The 20,663-nt window shown below is 37.6% G+C and overlaps 2 protein-coding genes across 3 annotated transcripts; both read left to right on the forward strand.

The window, feature by feature from the left end:
* The first annotated feature begins 224 nt into the window (after positions 1-224).
* ubl4a (ubiquitin like 4A) lies at positions 225-8,529 on the forward strand. Its single transcript, XM_038285659.1, has 4 exons — positions 225-432; positions 4,067-4,172; positions 4,266-4,471; positions 7,897-8,529. The coding sequence occupies exons 1-4, from the start codon at positions 385-387 to the stop codon at positions 8,002-8,004; spliced, it is 468 nt and encodes a 155-aa protein (XP_038141587.1). The 5' UTR covers positions 225-384; the 3' UTR covers positions 8,005-8,529.
* Positions 8,530-8,731: 202 nt separating this feature from the next.
* On the forward strand, positions 8,732-20,304 carry si:dkey-32e23.4 (dynamin-1-like protein). 2 transcript variants are annotated; one of them, XM_038285757.1, is made up of 18 exons: positions 8,732-8,889; positions 9,338-9,463; positions 10,089-10,230; positions 10,463-10,501; positions 10,671-10,717; positions 10,800-10,871; positions 10,966-11,052; positions 11,195-11,357; positions 11,636-11,756; positions 11,866-12,204; positions 16,875-16,995; positions 17,089-17,244; positions 17,347-17,436; positions 17,832-17,930; positions 18,130-18,246; positions 18,317-18,426; positions 18,544-18,703; positions 18,792-20,304. In XM_038285757.1, the coding sequence occupies exons 2-18, from the start codon at positions 9,362-9,364 to the stop codon at positions 18,846-18,848; spliced, it is 2,022 nt and encodes a 673-aa protein (XP_038141685.1). In that variant the 5' UTR covers positions 8,732-8,889; positions 9,338-9,361; the 3' UTR covers positions 18,849-20,304. The 2 variants fall into 2 exon arrangements, with proteins under 2 accessions (XP_038141685.1, XP_038141686.1); XM_038285758.1 differs by lacking the exon at positions 10,463-10,501.
* Positions 20,305-20,663: the final 359 nt, after the last annotated feature.

Consider the following 20,663-nt stretch of genomic DNA (forward strand, 5'->3'; position numbering starts at 1 on the left):
GGGTTTTTTTTGTGTGTGTGTACACGTTAACGGTCGTAACCCCCTATCAAAGATTATGTTTCTTTAAAAAAAAAACACGAATTATTAATTCGTGTAGAGGTGCATCCTTCACGGCAAGAGCCGCTCCGCGGTCTATATTATCCAGAGATTCACACTGTATTTAATTGTTGATATTTAGGTAATTACTGAGTCTGGCCAGAAGGTGGCGGTAAGTGTTCGTTCAGAGGCGCTGTTACTGCTGTGGTGATACTGGAGAAGAAGATGGGCAACTGATAAGCGGTGCAGCAGTTTTGCCACGAATTACACTAAATTTATTGAGGAAGTTTACGTATTTAACCTAGTAGAATATTGCTTTTGAGTTTGGTTCGTTCTGGGTTTTAAAAAATGATCCTCACAGTCAAACCGCTCCAAGGAAAGGAGTGCAGCGTTCAGGTAACTTACCGCTAACCCTAGACACAGCTAATCCACGAGTTTGGCTAACAGTGGTGCCTCTCTAATAGGTTGATGTTACCCCTAAAATAATCAACTGTTCTTTTTTGATGTATCAATTGCTTTACTTACACCGCTTATGATAGTTAAACTCAAGTGGTTGGCTTATACTCTATAGCCTATAGTTAGCATGCTAACTATAGCCACCTGAGATGTTTCTTCTTCTTTCTAGAAGGCTTTCTTTAGTGGACACTCATGTGACCTCAGACGGTCGTTGAAGTCTTTATTTTATACTTTTCTACTGAAAGATATTCTCTCAGAGTGACGTATATTAAATGTAGGAAAACGTTTTAGTTTGTTTACTACTTTAATGCTGGATACTTTTGTCATTGGCTTATATTATTCAGTTATATGTCGTGCCGATGTACATTTCTTAAGTTTGAGTTTCATATCTTGGACGGATCATGTTTGAAATGTTTCCATAAACAAGAAATAGCCTTTGCAGAAGAAGTGATACAGCTACTTTAGTGATGATTGCTGTTGGGTAAAAGATGTTTCCATGAACACAAAGGCAAAGATATGACAAGGTTTCACAGGAATCAACTTCTTTCATCATAAAACAATACTTTTTAAGTTAAAATTTGGGCAGCGTCAACATTTGAAAGTCATTTGAAGTCATTCATCCACCATTTACATGAAAAGCTGTAAAATATTTTAATAAATTTCCCAACTTGTTTACATAATTTGTAAGATGTGTGATTTCCAATACCATACAATGTTCTTGAAGTGTTGTTCTTGTTTTTGTTTTGTTTTTTTATAAACGACCCCAAATTTTAACATAGTTTATTTCACCATTACAAAAAGTAATAACAAAGAAGGTTATACTTGTAAAAACAGCTGAAAATGAATCAAAAACCGCTATTAGAATTCATTTTTGATGTTATGCAGGCTAAAAAGGCCTGAACTTATTTGGTTTTTAATCAATTTTCTTTTTTCATGTTTGCTTGTAAGCAATTTGGCTTCTAGAAATCTTAAAAAACTAGTATTGTTGCCATGTCTCCTTTAGATTTGTCACCATACAAAAAATTCTAACTCAATTTCTTTACTATATAAATGTTCGATACTGGATACCATGTTTGATAGCAGGGAATAAAATCAAAATTATTAAAGGCATAAAACATATTTATTGACAAGAAGACAACAAGACACTTTTAATCTCAACATGGTGCATACTTTCCCAACAGAATAAGAGATTTTATTAGTTAAATAAGTGTACAAATAAATGTAAGGCAATGCAAGTTTATTTGTATAGCACAAATCAGTACAAAGACATTTCAAAGCGCTTTAGTAGAGATAACAACATGAGAAAAACAGTCGGACCACAAACATAAATTCATTTTTTGAGGTATTATTCTTTTTATATGCAAACAATGTATCCGGGTACAGTGTTTGAGTATCGATACTTTTGACATACCTACTCTCCTTTATGCTGTCATAGGGAATCTGTTTTATTTTTTGGGCTGTACGGACCAAGCATTGGCTTTATCTTTATAGAGATCCGAGCACAAACACTGAATTGAGTGCAACTTTTATTTTTTAGCATCTTCAAGTTCTGTGATAAGGATGTAGTTTGTTTTTCTCTCTAACCCTCCAATCATTTTTCCCATCGTGTCAGAAATGCATAACTAGCTTTAACGAGGCAAGTTTCATTTTAAATTTTTGAAGTTTAAGATCCACGGTGGGGATGTGAAAGCTGTGAACTGTACTGATTTTGAAACTATGATACTATACCAGTTAATAAGTCAGAGATCAAAATTATTAAATTTTACTATATAGAAAAAATATCCTCCATTGGCAATCTGTAAATGCATCTACTTAGTAAAGGCACCTGCATACATGTAATTTGCACTTTTTTTGCACATTTGGTTGATGGATCAAATTTACTATAAAAGTTAGAAAAATATTCTTTAATTCAAAATTTAGAATAACCCTATAGAATACACAGCCTGTGTCAAGGAACCTGGTAACAGCTCTTTTCTATATTTATCTTGGGAAAAAAAAAAGACAATAAAAACAACCTAAAGGGGCAGGTCAGACATTGATGGTGTAATAATTGCAAACTCAATATTGATACCCAGGAAAATATTTGATACTGGTAAATATAATTTTCAATACCATGTTTATATTAAAATTGAAAGCTTTTTTTCATTTTGTCAACATGCTTTCTCAACATAATCCGATATATTAAATAAATACATGTAAAAATAAACAACCCAAAATGTAATGTTTTAAATGTGCAAATATTCCAGAAATCTAAAATGAACAATAGCAAAATATGTAAACAACACTTGTGTTTAGTAAGGATGCCATTTAAAATCAGTGTTTTGATATCAATACTTTTCAAGTATAAATACTCTTGACGAACCCAGATGATAAAGCAAATACTTCAATTTGTGTGAAAGCATGAAAAACCGGACGAATGCATTTCTTGTATAGAGGTTAGCTGTATTGTTCTGATTGGAGGCCGGCTCTGAGGAACGTAAGCCTCTGCAGTCCAGAATACCTCATGATTGTCATTAAAACTTTTAAAGTTAACTAATTCAAATGTTTCAAATTTGCTAGTATAGTCTCTCCACATATTTTCCTTTCTAAACACTTGACAACTGATTAGTTTATTCCTCAGGTCTTCCAATGTATTTACTAGCACAGTGCTGGGTGAGCTCCAGGCTAACATTAAACCTGCAGCCAGATTCTGTCCCATCTGTCACATCTTTTCCTTTGTTTACAGCAGCAGTTATTTCTGAAAAAATATGCAAGATTTTATATCAGCCCTCTAAACACCACTGAGGCCACTAAATGTTTATTATATCCTCCACTAACAATGGATGATATAATAAAGTTGGCTTACATTTTCCAAGATGTGTTAGGACGCCTTCCTGTGAAATGTTTAATTTATGATCAGTTCATCAAATATTGCAAAACGTGAAGACCATATTAATTATTTGCACATATTCTATTTGTACAAATAAGTTTTTTTTTTTTATTAACTTCATTTGAAAGACGTGACTAAAGCTTATTTGTTTCTACTTTTTTTTTTAAAAATGCATAGTTTTGTTAAAACAAGCTTTAATGATTCACAGCCAAAAATCCAGACTTGTTTATTTGCATACAACCAAATGTTTTGCATGAACAAATATAGATAACAAATGTATAGCCTTTTTCATAAGTGAGAGGGAAAGTATCGGGTACATCACAAAATTTAAATATTTAGCCCATTTGTGCAACAGATTCCAATTATTTGTAATCAATATTAAAAATGTAAATATGTATCCTTTAATTTAGTTGGAGGAGAAGTGCGGTGTTCAATGTCGTAGAAGTTTTCATTACGTGATCATCATACCCTTCATTGCCACATGTGCAGCGAAATGAAAAGCTTGTGTATCCCTGCTCAGAGCTGCTGTGTCTGATTTCTTTCATCAGTGAGTCAGATAAATATGAGCTATTTAGACGTCCCTCTGAATCACTTGCTGTGAGATCAGTAGCTGGGTAAACATCAGAGAGATAAAGCAGAAATAAGACACGAAGGATAGGAATCAAGAGACGCTGTGACTAAACCATTGTGCTGTCGATATTGCAGGTTACTGAAGATGAGAAAGTCTCCACGGTGAAGGAACTTGTGTCTGAAAGACTGAATATTCCTGCAAACCAGCAGCGGTTACTCTACAAAGGAAAGGCCCTAGCAGGTAGATTAACTCACCAGTAGCTCCAACTGATCTATCCTAGCATCACGCTGTTTGTAGTTTTTGGTAATGGATTGTGATGTTTCTTTCTCTCAGACGAGCACAGACTGAGCGATTACTCCATTGGGCCAGAGGCTAAATTGAATCTGGTTATCCGTCCTGTGGGAGAGAGAGCTGCAGCCCCTGGAATGGCAGGCAGCAGCTCCAGTCCTCAAGGAGGGGTGTGGCAGATTGTATCCACTATACTTGCCAAACACTTCAGTCCAGCAGATGCAGCAAAAGTCCACGAACAACTTATAAAGGTATTGATTAAGGTTATCTCCAAAATCAGCCTTGGATATTTTTGACTCTTGCAAATACAGGATCACAGAGTTTGGTCAGTCAGGGCTCAAATATCTACCTAAAAGACGATAAAATTATTTTAAAGTGTGTTTGTTTTTATTTAAAACAATTGCGTATTTATAAAAATCCATTGTATGCTATTAATATAATAAATATTTAAACCCTCTTTAGTAATCATTTTCCGAGGGGTTCAGAATCTTTTAGGTTGGAGGGCCTCTTTGCCATCACCCTAATCTTAAAGCTCCTAAGATTCTAACAAAGACTGACATAATGACTCTCAGAAGCCGATTGACTTAATCTTTCGTTAAATAATGATCTTTTTAAATTGAAATGTTTCTCTTATTAAAAAAGATTATTTTAGTCAATAAGTTAATGAACAGCAGTTTTTTTTTTTTTATTCTGTTGAGTCATAACCTGGATTCTTACTCATTCAATCCTACAGAATTTGTCTTTAAATTCATGTTTAAACATTTTGAGTAGAAACAAAAGTAAAGGCAGCTCATTTTAATTATATATTATTATATTTTCATACACCTTTTTTTTCTACTTCTTTATGAGGATATGTATGAGAATTTGACTTGTGTGGATGTAGCGTTAGCAACATTAGCAGTTTGCCATGGGTTGTTTACCAACATTAAATGTTGTTTCTTGCATGAAATAAAAGTTACATGGTAAACAACACTTGGACGCGCTTCAGTGGCAGTTAGCGCACACGACCCATGTATGGAGGCCTTAGTCCTCGACGTGGCCGACCCGGGTTCCAATCCGGCCTGTGGTCCTTTGCCGCATGCCTCTCCCCCTCTCTCATACCCCCTTTCCTGTCAGCCTACTGACAAAAAAAAACATGAGCCACAGTGCTGTGGCTGATGGGAATTTTTTTTTATATTTCATATTACATTAAGCGATCCTTTCTGCATGTTTTGCTCCTACAAGTTTAAAAATAATGTTACGCATGCTCTCCTTTAGCTCCGAGGAAGTCGGAGTGGAGCAAAACGGAACAGCAGAGAATGTAGGCTTTGCGCAGGTCGTCTGGAGCGGAGGATGTAGGATTTCTGTGTTAGTCCAAACTTTAACCTCTTAAACATTGCATAGATAGGCAAACGTGAAGTAAGTGTGAACATACCGACACGAGACAGTTGAGCTAAAACTGACAGGCCAGGAAAGGAAAGGAGAGCATTAATAAGAAAAGCATCGCAGATTTCCATGTCGTAAACATTCCTAAAGTACATCAATGTTTCTGGTTGCATTCAAGGCTGCCATACTGAGAATCCATTTAATTGTGATATGATTTTTTTTTTATATTCTGATAATTATATTGATTGTGATTAGCCCACATTTTCCCCACTGTTGTTTATATTCCTTCAGCACAATCATTCTTCCAAAAACCTTTGGATCTGGGTAACTGAAATCTACCCCCTCCATCCAAAATGTTTTACTAAACAAACATTAAATGCATGCTAGCTGAAATATAAACTTTTTTAATTATTGCATCAATTTACTTTTTTTAAATATTACATTAGATATATTATTATTGCAGTTATTGTGTAGGTTTAGTTGTAACCCCAGGCTCACACAGACTCCGGTCTTACCGTTGCGGTGCGGTGTGTGCGGCGCCGCAAGGATTCCAAGTCATTAAAAAGACGTAAACCTCTCTCACCGGCTGCTGAGCTGTCCGGCTGCGGTTACCGAGACACTCCGGCGCTGCAGAAAATTCCGCAAGAAAGCTATCCTTGCGGCGTGCCGGAGCCCTCCGCAACAAGCTCTCGCAAAAATCCTTTATTTGGGCCGTGTTATCGCGTGAAGTTACGTGAACTCAAGTGAACTTCTGTTAAATCTCCGGACCTGTTGCCGGAGCCGCAGAGCCGCACCGCACCGTAGTCAAAAGGGCGGTGTGAGAGGGGGTGTGCGGGAGTTGCGGTCTCCGTCGGCTCGGTAACTGCACCGGAGCCAGTGTGAGCAAGGGGTAATGTGACATGTGGAAAAAGGTCAGCCTTTTTTTAAAGTCTGTACAGATGTCAGGGTTATTTTGATGAAAAGATATAAAAAGTTTTTGCTTTAATTAATGAGAAGGCAGTAAATTTCCTTAATGTGTAGTTTTTTTTGTTTGTTTGTTTTTTCTGTAGCATAAAGATGTTCAGCTTGATTCCTTCTCTTTCAAAACAAATCTCCATCTGTAATGCTTGTCTTAATTTTTGTTCAGGTCCTATACTAGACCTATGTGATTGGTTGGTGGGATGTTTGCTGTTTGCTCTAACGTGTGAACCCCCAAATATTCTACTTCTAGATGATGATTAAAGGAATAGTACACCCAAAACATGATTAGCCTTCATTTTCTACTCACCCCCATGCTGAACAAAACTCTGGAGTACTTTTTTGATATCTCAAATGCATCTGGAGATCTGGGAGGCTTCTTGCTGTCTGCTGACATTCAAATAATGGAGGTCTATGGTGCCCGAGACAGAAAGGTCCACAAAAACGTGTCAATATTCCTCCATACCGCTCGTCCAATGTATTCCAAGTGTCCTGAGTGGGTAGCGTCCAGAATTTACTCGAAACGAAGTCATTTAGAACGTTTTAGAGCCTAAACAGTAGTGTATAGGATTTCCTAATAGCGCCCCCATGCGCGCTGACGATTCTACGGAAGCCGGCAGACCAAACCGGAATAAAGTGCGCATTCAGCGTCTGCTCTGCCGATAATGCAAGTGTAGAAGAAGAAATGTGCTGTTTACCTGTGCAAAGAAAGAAACAACGAAAGAAAAATGTCTGAGGACTTCAGTGTTGAGGAAGAGCATGAGTTCTTTGCCGAGCTGAATGCGCTGGTTTGGTCTGCCGGCTTCCGTAGCGTCGGGATCGCGCATGGGGGCGCTATTAGGAAATCCTATACACTACTGTTTAGGCTCTAAAACGTTCTAAATGACTTCGTTTCGAGTAAATTATGGACGCTACCCACTCAGGACACTTGGATTACATTGGACGAGCAGTATGGAGGAATAGTGACACGTTTTTGTGGACTTTTATGGACCTTTCTGTCTCGGGCACCATAGACCTCCATTATTTGAATGTCAGCAGACAGCAAGAAGCCTCCCAGATCTCCAGATGCATTTGAGATATCAAAAAAGTACTCCAGAGTGTTGTTCAGCATGGGGGTGAGTAGAAAATGAAGGCTAATCATGTTTTGGGTGTACTATTCCTTTAAATATTAAAAAAGTATAATACAGTTTTTTTTTTTTTTTTTTGTAAAAACCTTTGTGGAGATATAGACTCTGATTTTTACCCTCCATTTTCTGTACTTGTTCCTGTGTAAGATTCAAGTATGGTAGAATAATGCATATTTGGTGTTTCTTGTTTCTCACTGTGCTCTTTGCCATTCTCCTCTGCTTTAAAGGATTATGAGCGTTCACTTCGACAGCTCAGCCTGGATGACATCGAGCGTTTGGCGGGGAGACTTCTTCACCCAGATGACGAGAGAGTGGACACCTCATACATGGACTAATCTTTAAAACTTCATACTCCTGAATGTTTGTTATTTACAATTATACTCCGTGCTTGAAGATGCAGACAGTGTTTAAATGGCGGGCTGGGAAAGATTAAATGTAATCTGACTTTGAGTGATTCCCTGGTTTCTGCCTGATCACATGGATAACAGGGACAGTTTCTCTGCTTTTTTTAGCGGCTCTACAACAAAGGACTTGGATGAGGACATATGGCCCCTGTTGGGTGGCTTTATCATTAATGTTTTAATAGCAACAGACAGCCTGATCACAGTGTCTGAATAAAGGAATGAATTGTGTTATTTTTACATAACATCGACTGCAATGTTTCCATGGGGGTACTAACTTTACTGGAGGGTATTTATTATAGTCTGTGAGTGATAACTTTTATCTTTTTCAGGAAGTGTGGTCAAAATTCATGTCTTATCCTCTTTATATATGGGTAACCATTGTATGATTTGTAAATATGCTTGTTTATATGTATGTTTGCAGACATTAAAATAAAAATCTTCTTTCATTCCAAGTTATGGTTTGGTCTCTTTCTATTTTTTACCCCTACTACGTTGTATGTTTTTGAAAAAGTAAGATTTAAATACAAAAAAATTATAGAAACTGAAAGGGATTTCAAAAGGCGGCACTTTGTAATCGGTGATCCCCTACAGCCAATCAGAAGACAGAAAGACCCGTGATTTTTCCTTTCTGACCAATCACATTCATCATGACTAATAAGGTACCGCCCCCTGCCATTGAGGGACGGGTTGTACATTCCACTGATAATTTTCAATATCACTTCGAAAAAAATGACTATTTTTTGACATCTTTCTCCTTGTGATAAAGTATGAAAACCCGACAAGTTGGATAAAGGAGGATTTTTATAGAACTAGAAGGTATGTTTCAACATAAGCTGTTTTAGCGGCTAAATTAGCATTAGCAAATCACCCACTTCCTGCTTTTAGCCAGCTGGGGCTGTTAGCTTTTATAGAGTCCTTTAGCCAGTGCTGCTACACACAGCATCGTGCCTTGTTTGTACTCCTGAAATCATGTAGTCCGTTTTTTTATTTAAAAAACAAATATTTGGGTTGCGTTATGTCGAAGGTCTCCTGTCGCTTAGGGATCAGGGCGTTTCTTCCCTCTCATCAGGACCACTTCTGCCCAGAGCGAAAGCATCTTAGCTTTTAGTTAACCACATTTGCAGACCATAATAGTAATAAAGAACTTTCTGACAAGCCTAAACGGTGAAATCATTAACATTCGCACTCTTTTATACAGTATTTTCTCAGTTGCATTAACTGTGTGTATTTCCTTTACATTTTTAACGTGGTTTTCTGCATTCAGGGAGGCTCTGCGTCCTTTGGAAGGATGGAGACTCTTATTCCCACTATTAACCGGCTGCAGGAGGTCTTCCTGACCGTGGGGGCTGAGATCATACAGCTTCCCCAAATAGTTGTGGTTGGATCTCAGGTTAGTCATCAGAAAGGACACATCAGCTTATGATGTGTCCTCTGTTTTAACTAAAGGATATAAAAACTATCTTGCACACGACTTTAAAGTTTGCTGGAGATGTTTATTTTGTGTTGAATTTGAATTTTATACAATTTGTAATGTATTATTGCGATTTTATGTAATTGAAAAATAAATTGTGCACAGTATTTCAGTTGAATGCTAAATAGTCTTGAAGATTTATTTAGAAATAAAAGCCTCTGTCTGAAAATAGCATCTTAATTTCCCAAACAGTGTCAGGATTTTTATAGAACTACACTCCAGCAGATTATTCTTGGCCTTTCTGCAGTGTTCCTGGCTCTTATTTACGTTCTTTACTATAAATTCTCTCTCTGGTAAAAAAAAAAAAAAACTGCTCAACTTCTATTTTATTCCACTATTAAAAAGCCCACATGGGCTTAACTATATTGTTTACTTCTAAAGGTAATCAGTTACTCTTGATTATATGTATATAGTGTTAGAGTCAAGTGGGCTGGCAGCAAATAGATTCCACAAAAAAATGTAATGTGATTTTTATAAAAGTTTCGTTTGCATGATTTTAAAATCAATATTTGTTAGTTTATTTACTCTCTTCTTCCTATTACAGAGCAGTGGGAAAAGCTCCGTGTTGGAGAGTCTGGTCGGACGAGATTTCTTGCCTCGAGGATCAGGAATAGTCACAAGACGTCCGCTCGTCTTGCAGCTTATTAACGTCGCCCCTCTGAAGGAGAGGATAAAAACTGAGAATGGTACAGAAATCTTCTCTATTTTATGTAAAAATAAAGTTATTTCAGGTTTAAATGTTAGAATTGAGGATGTTTGTGGCTTGAACAAATACAGAGAAGTTATGGCCACTGCTTAAATTAGCTGATGTGTGCTTTTTGCTTTTTCTTACTGTCAAACTACTCTTTATTCCTTGCATATCTGTAATTTCTCTTTTCTAACATGAAGCATTTTTTCCTCTTTTTTATTACATTTTAGGAAATGGAATTAAACAAAATGCTCAGAACAGCTACCCAGGTCTCTTTACATTTAATCTGCATGTCTGCATTCTTCTTCTTCTTTTAAATCTTTCAATCATTCTGTGCAGCATTCAACTTAAATAGTACATTTGTTATGATTTGTTTGCATCATTAGCTTTGATTTATGTCACATTTATTTTGTTAAGAATAATAAATTTTTTGTTCAGGGATCAAAGCTGAAGAGTGGGGTACCTTCCTGCACTGCAAGAATCAGGCATGTTTTTTTGACTATTACTTGGTTATGGTATTGTAAGTTAAGTGTAACCCATGATGCATTGTTTTTGGTGTGCCGTTAGATCTTCACAGATTTTCAGGAGATCCGTAAGGAGATTGAAGCAGAAACAGCGCGCGGTTCCGGTGACAACAAGGTATTAATATTTCTTTGATGAAAAGAATCAAACTCTAATTTTGTCCTTTTTGTCCAATTTCTTTACTGTTTGATATATAATCCTTGCTTTCCAGGGAATCAGTCCTGAGCCCATATATCTGAAGATTTTCTCCCCCAATGTTCTTAATCTAACACTTGTTGATTTGCCAGGAATCACCAAGGTAAATTGGTTTACTTTTGTTGTCTCCTAAAGAGCTGTATATAATGTTGCACCCCCCAAAAAAGAAAAAAAAATCCCATCAACATTGCGTATGTGCTTTGTATTGTATAACATGTGTCAGTTGTCTGTTGTGGTCGCTCTAGGTTCCTGTTGGTGATCAGCCTGAAGACATAGAGACTCAAGTGCAGGTGATGATCCTGTCCTTCATCTCAAACCCAAACTCTCTCATCCTTGCAGTCTCCCCGGCCAATTCTGACTTGGCCACGTCTGATGCTCTGAAACTGGCTCGCGAAGTAGATCCAGAAGGTGAGACATTTTGTTTTCTGAGCCTCAGTTTGAGTTCTTGCTGGGAATAAAGAGATCGATGCAGTGATTGTAAAACAGGAAATCTGTATTGCAGGGTTGTGTCTTACACCATATATATATATATATATATATATATATATATATATATATATATATATATATATATATATATATATATATATATATATATATATATATATAAAATTTTTCTGCACCACTTCAGTATCTTCCTACAGGCTGTTGACGTTCCGGTCCATATTCTTTCTTTTATCTGTCAGGTCGTCGGACACTGCTGGTGGTCAGCAAACTGGACCTGATGGATGCAGGAACCGATGCACTTGAAGTACTTCTGGGTCGAGTCATTCCCATCCGTCTCGGGATTATCGGGGTGGTTAATAGGTTTGGAAAACTACATTTAAGTGTTATCGTCTTTTTTTTTTATCAACGTTTTCCTCTCTAACTCTGAAAAGATTTTTAGCTGTACTCCATCTGTCTTTGTTCTTGCTAGGAGCCAGCATGACATCAACACCCAAAAGACTCTACAGGATTCACTGAAAGACGAACAAGCTTTTCTGCAACGCCACTACCCCTCACTTGCCTCCCGATCCGGCTCAAGCTATCTGGCCAAAACTCTGAGCAGGCTGCTCATGCACCACATCCGGGACTGCTTGCCAGACCTTAAAACCAGAGTGACGGTGCTGAGTGCCCAGTATCAGGCACAGCTCAACAGCTACGGTCAGCCAGTAGAGGATCACAGCGCCACTCTGCTGCAGATTGTCACCAAGTTTGCCAGTGATTATTGCAACACCATCGAGGGAACAGCCAGACACATCCAGACATCAGAGCTGTGAGTAGCTCCTCACTCTTTAGAGAACATTGATCTATTTAGCTGTTTTAAGAATCCATATGTAACATAAACCCAACATTGTGATGACTTTTTATTTCTAAAGCCATCTTTTTAATTGTTTTGTGATTTTTTTAAGGGACATTAATGCTAAAAATACGTTGATGATGTTGTATAATTTCAAACATAATGCATATAAAAAGTTAATATGCATCATCTTATATTCGTGGTCCAGCTATTATAATTTGATCTAAATTTAATGTAATTGGTTAGGCCAATTTTAGGATGCTGAAATCCAGCAAAAATTAGTTAAATAAATCTCACAGAATTAGCATATGGAGCATATTATCGTGTGATTTGGCCTTTATATTTCCCTTTTTTTCCATCCAGTCGTTATGGCCCGGTCTCATATTTAACAAGCAACTTTCCAATAAAGCTAAAAAATGTTTGCTCTTTAAATCTGCTTTTAGATGTTCCCTGTGAGGTCATTTCCAGTTAGGCATTTAAATAACATGCTGTGTGTATTTGAAAGGCTAAAAGGACAGCAGTACTTTGGTAGCTGGCTCTCCCTCACACTTCCTGGCTGGAGTATTCATGTCTGATGTGCTTCCTCTTCTTGACATGAGCTTCCTGTTTTGATAATTCAGTGTCATCACTCTAAATGGCCTTCGCTGTGAGCACACAGGATCTCCTGCAGTGATCCGCTTTGCCACAGATCTGAGAAAACAGTCTGACTAAAGATGTTTTGTTTTCAAATTAGGGCTCCAGTTTTTTAGCTTTATTTTAACCTCTTTAAAACAACCCGGTGGATGTAAAGTGTAGTAATAACTCAAGAGTGCATAAAATTCCACAGGTAAAATTTTTACCAATATAGACATGTTAGATATCATTGCAAAGCTTAGATTCTCCACAATTCAACCAACAAGATGATTTTATGGACACAGCGAGAACCAAAGCACAACTAAAACAGATATAGAACCATGTCAAAATGTAAACAAACAAAACAGCCTCATCAACATACTTTTGAAGGCATCCAGAAGCCGTTGTATAAATCCAATCTTCAATTATTTATACTCGATTCGTCCATAAGGGTCCACAGATAAAAAGTAATCCAGCATATTTGTAACGAAAATATTACGTCATAAGAAAATCGGCCATAACTTCCGGTTGTTGACATCAGAAGGTTAGCTTATTCTCAGCATCTTACTAATATTTACTTCTAATACTTATTTCCTCGGTTGTTAGCTCGCAATGTTGCATGGTTCTTTACATCGTCTTCCAATCTACAAGACACAGATGTCTGCATATTTTTATGACACGATTGGAGCCAGATATAGTCCCCGAAATCTCACCTCAGGTTCACTTCCGGTCCACTTCCTGTCAGCCAGTGACGTGCGATATTATGCGTTATTAATCTCTGCTGTTATTGGTTAAGACCACATGGGGTGTTGGGCTTTGTAGCCATTGAAATAAGCTATTGAACAATCTCAAATGTGTCTAGTTTATTTAAAGGGGTACCGCATCACAGGCGTGTGTTCAAGCCTGTGAAATGTACATATCAATCTGTTAAATTGCAGATTTGTTATTCCAGCTAAAAAGTATTTTTTGTCTTTTGAAATGATTAATTTCACTTGATCTGGATTTTAAAATCCCTTCCCATCGGAAAACTCAACTGAAGCAATTAGTTGCCAAATCAAAGGTAATGGTGTAAAATAACTAAAATTATAATGTAATTGTGGCCTCACTGAGTATTTCAAGTAAGCTAGTCAAAAACCATAAGTGGGATGAGGTCTGTTCTGCTTATTTCTACTTGTGATAATAATCAAAGTTCAGCTCTTTAGATATTCTGTGCTATAAATCCTCCATCCTTCATCAATAATTAAAAAAAAAGATCATTCAAATTTGTTCTTTGTTTTTTATTTGGAATAAATACGATTTTTAACTTTAAAGTGGAGGATTTTCGCCAATCTTTGACAAGACCCGCCCCCTCAACGTACAAACGTACCAAAAAAAAAAAATGCACATGCACAAACTTGTACCTGCTCCCGAGAGGAAACGTCTATTAAACGTGTGCAAGAGCATGCACAAGCCCATTTCTCCTCGTTTAAAAGTTTCTGTTTGCATCACTCATACAAGCTTACTTTCCAAAAGAAGATTTGCAATTTTTCCTCTATGTCAGACTAACCTCCAGTAAGTGAAAATGGGGACGAGCACATATGACGGCCTTACGTAAACATCACTAGAATGACTGACAATTAGGAAGACCACTTATTTTTATGATCCACCCCAGGGTTTCCGCGGGTCATTAAAAAATCATTAAAAGTCATTCAATCATTATTTTTTAAATTAAGGCCTTAATTGGCATTCGAATTCATAAAATGTGATTATCATGGCATTTAAAATGTAAAAAAAAAAGTTTCTAAAAACAATTTCATCAGATATAACTTGTTGCACGCGTTTTCGTGGAACTGATTCCACTTGATCGTAAAGCCGTATGCTTGGAAAAGAAGCTCGATGCGGAGAAAAAGCTAGAGAATTGGAAAATGCTAATTTCAACAAAAGTGGCTGGAAAACGTGGAATTCAGGACATGGCTGCAGCCTGTCGATGAAAGATTTTGCTGTCTGTCATACATATATATATATATATATATATATATGTGTATATATATATATATATATATATATGTATATATATATATATATATATATATATATATATATGTATTATATGAGAGTAATGAGTACTTGTTGATGGCATTAAATTATTTCTAAGAGCATTAAATTAGAGTTACTCATTCCCTTATAAACCCTGCACCCAGAAAAAGAACAGCTTCCACTATACCTTTAATATAAATGGAAAATTTGAGCTTAAATAAAACTGATCAATTTAGCTGTAAAAAGTTAGAGATTTCTTTTATTTTTCAAGTTTGTTCAAAGTAATTGTTTTCAGGGTCCCTCAGCACCTCTAGAAATAGTGAAACAGGCCTATTTCTGTTTCTCCTCAACCTGAGGATCATCTCCTGTTTGGGTCACATTCAAGTTAAGATAATTACTTCTACGCTGCCACACATCTGTCCAGCAGCCATCTGTTTTCACTCATCTGTCTCTCCTGGTCTCCTCAGATCTTTTAGACGAGTAATAATATACTGAATCACTTTCATCATTTTGATATCATAGTGATGATGAATTTATGATTTTGTTTTTGGTGAACTTAAAAACAGAAAAAAAAAAAAAAACATAACTCAACATTCTCTTATACACACATATATGCAACATTTGCTTTTCAACCAAAAAGGGATTAAGCTGATGTAAAGCTTATATTATATGGTGTACAGTAGCTCAATCAAAAATGACTTATTGAATTCAATATTTGTTAGGATATTACTGTAGATTTCTCCCATGCATTAAACATAACGTATGCTAATAAAGGGTTGATGGTAACGGGGGAAAAATGAGAGACAAGGAAGAGAGTGGGACAATCGATATCATTAGTCCCATCATTCATTCATTCATAGTTTACCAAATTTACGCTTTCCTGACGTCGTTACCCTGACTTCTTCCAACACCCAGGTGGGAGCGGGAGGTAAAGGTGGCATCAGTGTCTACTTGGAAACAAAAAAAGAATAAGGATTGTTTATGAATAGAACATATTGAGGAACAGGTTCAGATTCTCATCATTCAGATTCTCTTCTTGCTTTAAACCTGTTATTTTCTTGTGTACCTGATCCTCTTGCTGGAGCTGGCTTCCCAGTTTTCACCCGTATGCTGTCTAATCTTGACTTTTTTTTACACAGCTCTCAATATTTTCATTTTTTCTCCCTTGTTCTTCCTAAGGGGATTCCTTAAGGACACTGATGATCCAGGGTTAGTTATCAGTGAGTCACCTTAATGTTCTGAATAAGATTACTTTAATAAACGAGATACATTTTTACATTTTTCAAACGACAGGGAAAAGAACAGATTAGGACATTGGAGAGCCTATTTCTACAGGCTCAGACTCCCCTTACTAGTTAAAACTGACTGAATACATAAAAGAGCACTCTATGTACTGCATTGTACATGACTGTTAAATTAATAAAATAGCACAAAAAAGTGACATTGATATTCATGAGCAGTGCTGTGGGTGAACATAGCTTTACAGACTTCATTAATGCTGCATGATCTGCAGGTTTTAGAAGAACATGTCCTGCTTTTACAAGCTGCTTAACTTTTTCACTGAGGTGCTCTTTTTTTCTCAGGAGAGCGGCGTCATACCAGGCTCCTTGAATATGAGAACCGTTTGAGATTAAAAGAGAACAAAGAAGGGCTTAAAAACATCCATTGACTTCAAAACTGGAGTTTGCCCCCCTTGGTTTACTCAATTTTTATTATGATTACCTGCTTAAACTGTTTCAGAACAGACCCTTATAATCAGTTCTGACTTCTTAGCAGAGAGATTGCGTCTAATTTAGGCAGATTTAGTAAAAGTCAGCATGTTAGTCTCTAGATTGTGGCATTAATGTCATCTTCTGGGACCTTCACCTCTTCAGCTCTCTTACCTCCGGCCAATTAATTCGCTTGCATGTGTCAAGAGCAAATATTGACCTTTTTTTATTGGTTGACAGCATTTCATTTGGGCTCAATTATCACGGCTGATACACACACACTCACGGCTGAACCCGTCTCCCCTGCAGCTGCGGAGGGGCTCGGATCTGTTACATATTCCACGAGACGTTCGGCCGCACCCTGCAGTCCATCGACCCCCTAGGAGGACTGAGCGATCTGGATATCCTCACCGCCATCCGCAACGCTACGGTCAGCTGCCTCTTATTGGAGACTCATCTACACTGTTTATTGTACCCCTGGCATAGATAAGTGTGTTTGAGACATGTTGGTTTGGCCCTGCAGGGTCCGAGACCTGCTCTTTTTGTGCCAGAGGTTTCTTTCGAGTTGCTGGTAAAGAGGCAAATTAAGCGTCTGGAGGATCCCAGCCTGCGCTGTGTGGAGCTGGTTCATGAAGAGTTGCAGAGGATCATCCAGCACTGCTCCTCCTTCAGCACTCAGGTTAGTCAAGAGAAGGTTATCCACTTTAACTTTTCTGCATCAGTGGGTTATTTCATTAGAGCTAAAAGAGACTAAGAGTGTGCCTCTCTGTGTGTGTTAAAGGAGCTTCTACGATTTCCCAAACTGCACGATTCCATTGTTGAGGTTGTGACCGGATTATTGAGGAAGCGCTTGCCAATCACGAATGAAATGGTAATCCGCAGCTAATTCTGTATTAATTAACATAGTTTTTGCCTGGCTGAAATTAATTTCCACTTTCCTTTAAAGGCTGACTTCCCCGCTCCATTTTTTGTTTACCTTGTAGAACTACAAAAAAAAAGACAAAAATCATATGCTGCCAGTTTTAAAGTGCATGTGCTTAAGCTTAACCTGTTTTAATGTCATCAATTTAAATAAAAAATTTTTTTTTTGAAAATGATGGAAGTTCTTGGAAAGCAAAAACATTCAGTATTTCTAACGTTCAACCTCCCAATCGATGGAAAGCTGTCAGATTGTGATCTCCATCTGACTGATTAGTGCATCTATAATAGTTTTAGAAAGCAGCTCAGTGTTTCTAGCAATCATTTTCTTCTGCTTTTTTGTGACAGGTGCACAATTTAGTGGCCATAGAGCTCGCTTACATCAATACGAAACATCCGGACTTTACAGATGCAGCGCAGGTCTCAGCATCCGTCAACAGTCAGCAGGTACAATTTGTTTGTTTTTGCCCTACAGCAAACATTAACATCTCTCATTCATCCTGCCAAAGGAAACTGCAGAGGCTGTGCTTTGTGGAACCTGGATTTAAATGTTTTGCATCCAAATGCTACAAAAAAAAATCCACACTCTGTGATATAATTTTTTCCCCTTTGAGTTTTTTTTTGTTTGTTTTTACCTTGTTTTCAGGCGGAGGCCACCGATGGAGGAAAACGGTGGAAGAACGAGAAGGTTACTGAGGAGAGAACTCCAGCCACGGGGTTTGGCAGCCCGAGTAAAGGCCAGGCCATTAACCTGCTTGACACGGTGAGCGATAGGATCATTAAAGGCACCAAACGTTTAGGATTTGATTGATCCTTTGCATCGTCTCTGCCAGGCGATGCCTGCATCCCGCAAACTGAGCACGAAGGAGCAGAGAGACTGTGAGGTCATCCAGCGTCTGATCAAGTGCTACTTCCTCATCGTTCGCAAAAGCATTCAAGACAGGTTTGATTTTACTCAACAAATCCAAAACACCGGAGGGCACCCACTGCTACTCTGAATCTCTCATTCCATTCAGCTGTTTTCTTTTTTTTTATCTGACCTTCTTGGATCTGTTTGCAGTGTACCCAAGACAGTGATGCATTTCTTGGTGAACAATGTGAAGGAGAATCTGCAGAGCGAGCTGGTGGGTCAGCTCTACAAGCAGCCACTGCTTCAGGAGCTGCTCATCGAATCGCAGGAAACCGCGCAGCAACGGACTGAGGTTGCACAGATGCTCGAGGTAAAACTGAGGAATAAAAAAAAATCAACTCCTGTTTTTTTTGGGGGGTCATAAATTTAACAGTCTTATTTGTCTGTTTTGCTTGTAGGCTCTTAAAAAGGCCAACACCATCATCTCTGAGATACGTGAGACTCATCTGTGGTAGCCAGAAGTTTGCTTTATCAGAGGATCGCTTTGAGAATCATGAGTGTATGTGAGTTTACTGTAGAGAGTGTTAGAGCACATTCAGATCAGCCTGTTCCTCATCGGTTTGTTGCCGACCTCTCTGAATCTGTTTGTTTTTTTTCACTGTGAAAGTTGGGTACAGAGGACCATTAAATACACACTCAGGTCACAAGTCTTGTCATGAAAAACAGCCAGGAACAAAGTCTTCTATTTATTTTTCTGCTTTATGATAAAATCTTTTGTTGATTCAAAGGATTCTTTTGCATTTTTTAAATTATTGTAAACGGTATGTGGATTATTTATGAGTTGTTTTTCTTTTGTTATCAGGTGTTTGTTAACTTTGTGAATATTCCCACCTGTAGTTGTTCACTGCCATTAGCTGGTTTCCCTTCACTTTACAAGAATGACAGATTCAGGTTGTTTGGGAATATTTGTGGTTATGCAAACTGCAGACCGTCATGGTGTGTTAACCAACATTTTATCAACACACCTTAATTCTAAACTAAACAAAACACGAAACAACAGTATATGTATTTAGATCATGCCACACATATTGACCTTTAACAGAGAACTATAATGATGTTTTCATTCCAGATGTATTCCTCTTTGCCCCTGCTGGGGGGGAGAAAATTTGTAAACCAAATCATTCAATGGTGTCTACAGTACAAGAGTGAAGACACACACTAAAGTCAATTTATTCTATAATAAGGTTCTTATTATCAGCTTCCATTACTGAGCCTCGTTAACATATCAGCCTGTTTGTGTTGTTTCCTAAAACTCCAACCATTCCTCCATCCATTCCTTCTCTTACTGTAGGTGTTGAGAAGATGAAGTATGTAAAAACTAAGCATTAAAAAAGTGTTTGTTTGACTTTATATCCAGTTAGCTTTGTTACATTTTCTCCATACAGACATTTTTACAAACAACCCTTAAAATTAATAACTCAGGATGCAACTACTTGATGCATGCAATCCTTTTTTTTTTCATTTCACAACTGTAAACGTGGATGCAACATTACCCAGATCGATTTGCTTCCATGCAGAATACCTTTCCTCTGAATACCTTGAAAGACAAACTGTATCTGTTTCTTATTCTCTGTTTACAATGTAGTACAATCCTTTAGTTTGTACTCGTCTTAAATATTTCACAGTGTTCCTGCTCGATTGTGAAAAGTATGGGAAAATAATCTGTAAAATTATGATTTATCAGTATAGATCATTTGTGAGGCTCCTTCATCAGGCTTTCATATCTCTGCATGTGTGTGTGTTCAGTATGCATGCGCAGAAGTGTGAATGAAGTCAGCTTTTGTATTATTTAATTTATTTGGTGGAGTCAGATGCTGCCTCTTGAGTTCTCGCCTGCCAATATTGGTCATAAATGTTTGTTGAAATAAAGTCTGAGTTCCTAAAGACTCATTAAAGTTTAACAATAGAGACTCTTTGGGTAGAAAGTCTGTTTTTTTTCACACACCAGAAATGATAAAACACCATTGTGCACACTCACGGTCATACGCACCACTTTCTCAACCTGCTTTCTTTGTAGCTATGAAGTCTCATTTCACAGCAATCACCCTGACACGCCTTTGGCTGATGAATTATTACCTTGTGATCTTAAGGCAATCCAGGTTGCCCATGAACCTAGAGAGGGGAAAGTGAGCTGATGGATGTGTGGGAGAAAGGCTGGCGAGCCGTTCATCTGTGTTAGAAGAGAGCAGGCGGACTAAGGACGGCTCAGTCAGAAAGGTGGCATTTTATGGCGTAAAGAAGGAAAACCTGACAACTCAAATCAGTGCTGC

This window comes from Cyprinodon tularosa, unplaced genomic scaffold, assembly GCF_016077235.1.
Source record: "Cyprinodon tularosa strain WSP-4 unplaced genomic scaffold, ASM1607723v1 ctg214, whole genome shotgun sequence".
Taxonomy (NCBI): Eukaryota; Metazoa; Chordata; class Actinopteri; order Cyprinodontiformes; family Cyprinodontidae; genus Cyprinodon; species Cyprinodon tularosa.

Excerpts from the sequence above, each read along its gene's own strand:
- ubl4a (XM_038285659.1), top strand. The coding sequence starts at position 385 with ATGATCCTCACAGTCAAACCGCTCCAAGGAAAGGAGTGCAGCGTTCAG. Across the intron at positions 4,173-4,265 it reads CAAAGGAAAGGCCCTAGCAG|ACGAGCACAGACTGAGCGAT; the intron begins GTAGATTAACTC and ends TCTTTCTCTCAG. Across the intron at positions 4,472-7,896 it reads TCCACGAACAACTTATAAAG|GATTATGAGCGTTCACTTCG; the intron begins GTATTGATTAAG and ends TCTGCTTTAAAG.
- si:dkey-32e23.4 (XM_038285757.1), top strand. The coding sequence starts at position 9,362 with ATGGAGACTCTTATTCCCACTATTAACCGGCTGCAGGAGGTCTTCCTG. Across the intron at positions 17,245-17,346 it reads GCTCCTCCTTCAGCACTCAG|GAGCTTCTACGATTTCCCAA; the intron begins GTTAGTCAAGAG and ends TGTGTGTTAAAG. Across the intron at positions 18,427-18,543 it reads CGCAAAAGCATTCAAGACAG|TGTACCCAAGACAGTGATGC; the intron begins GTTTGATTTTAC and ends ATCTGTTTGCAG.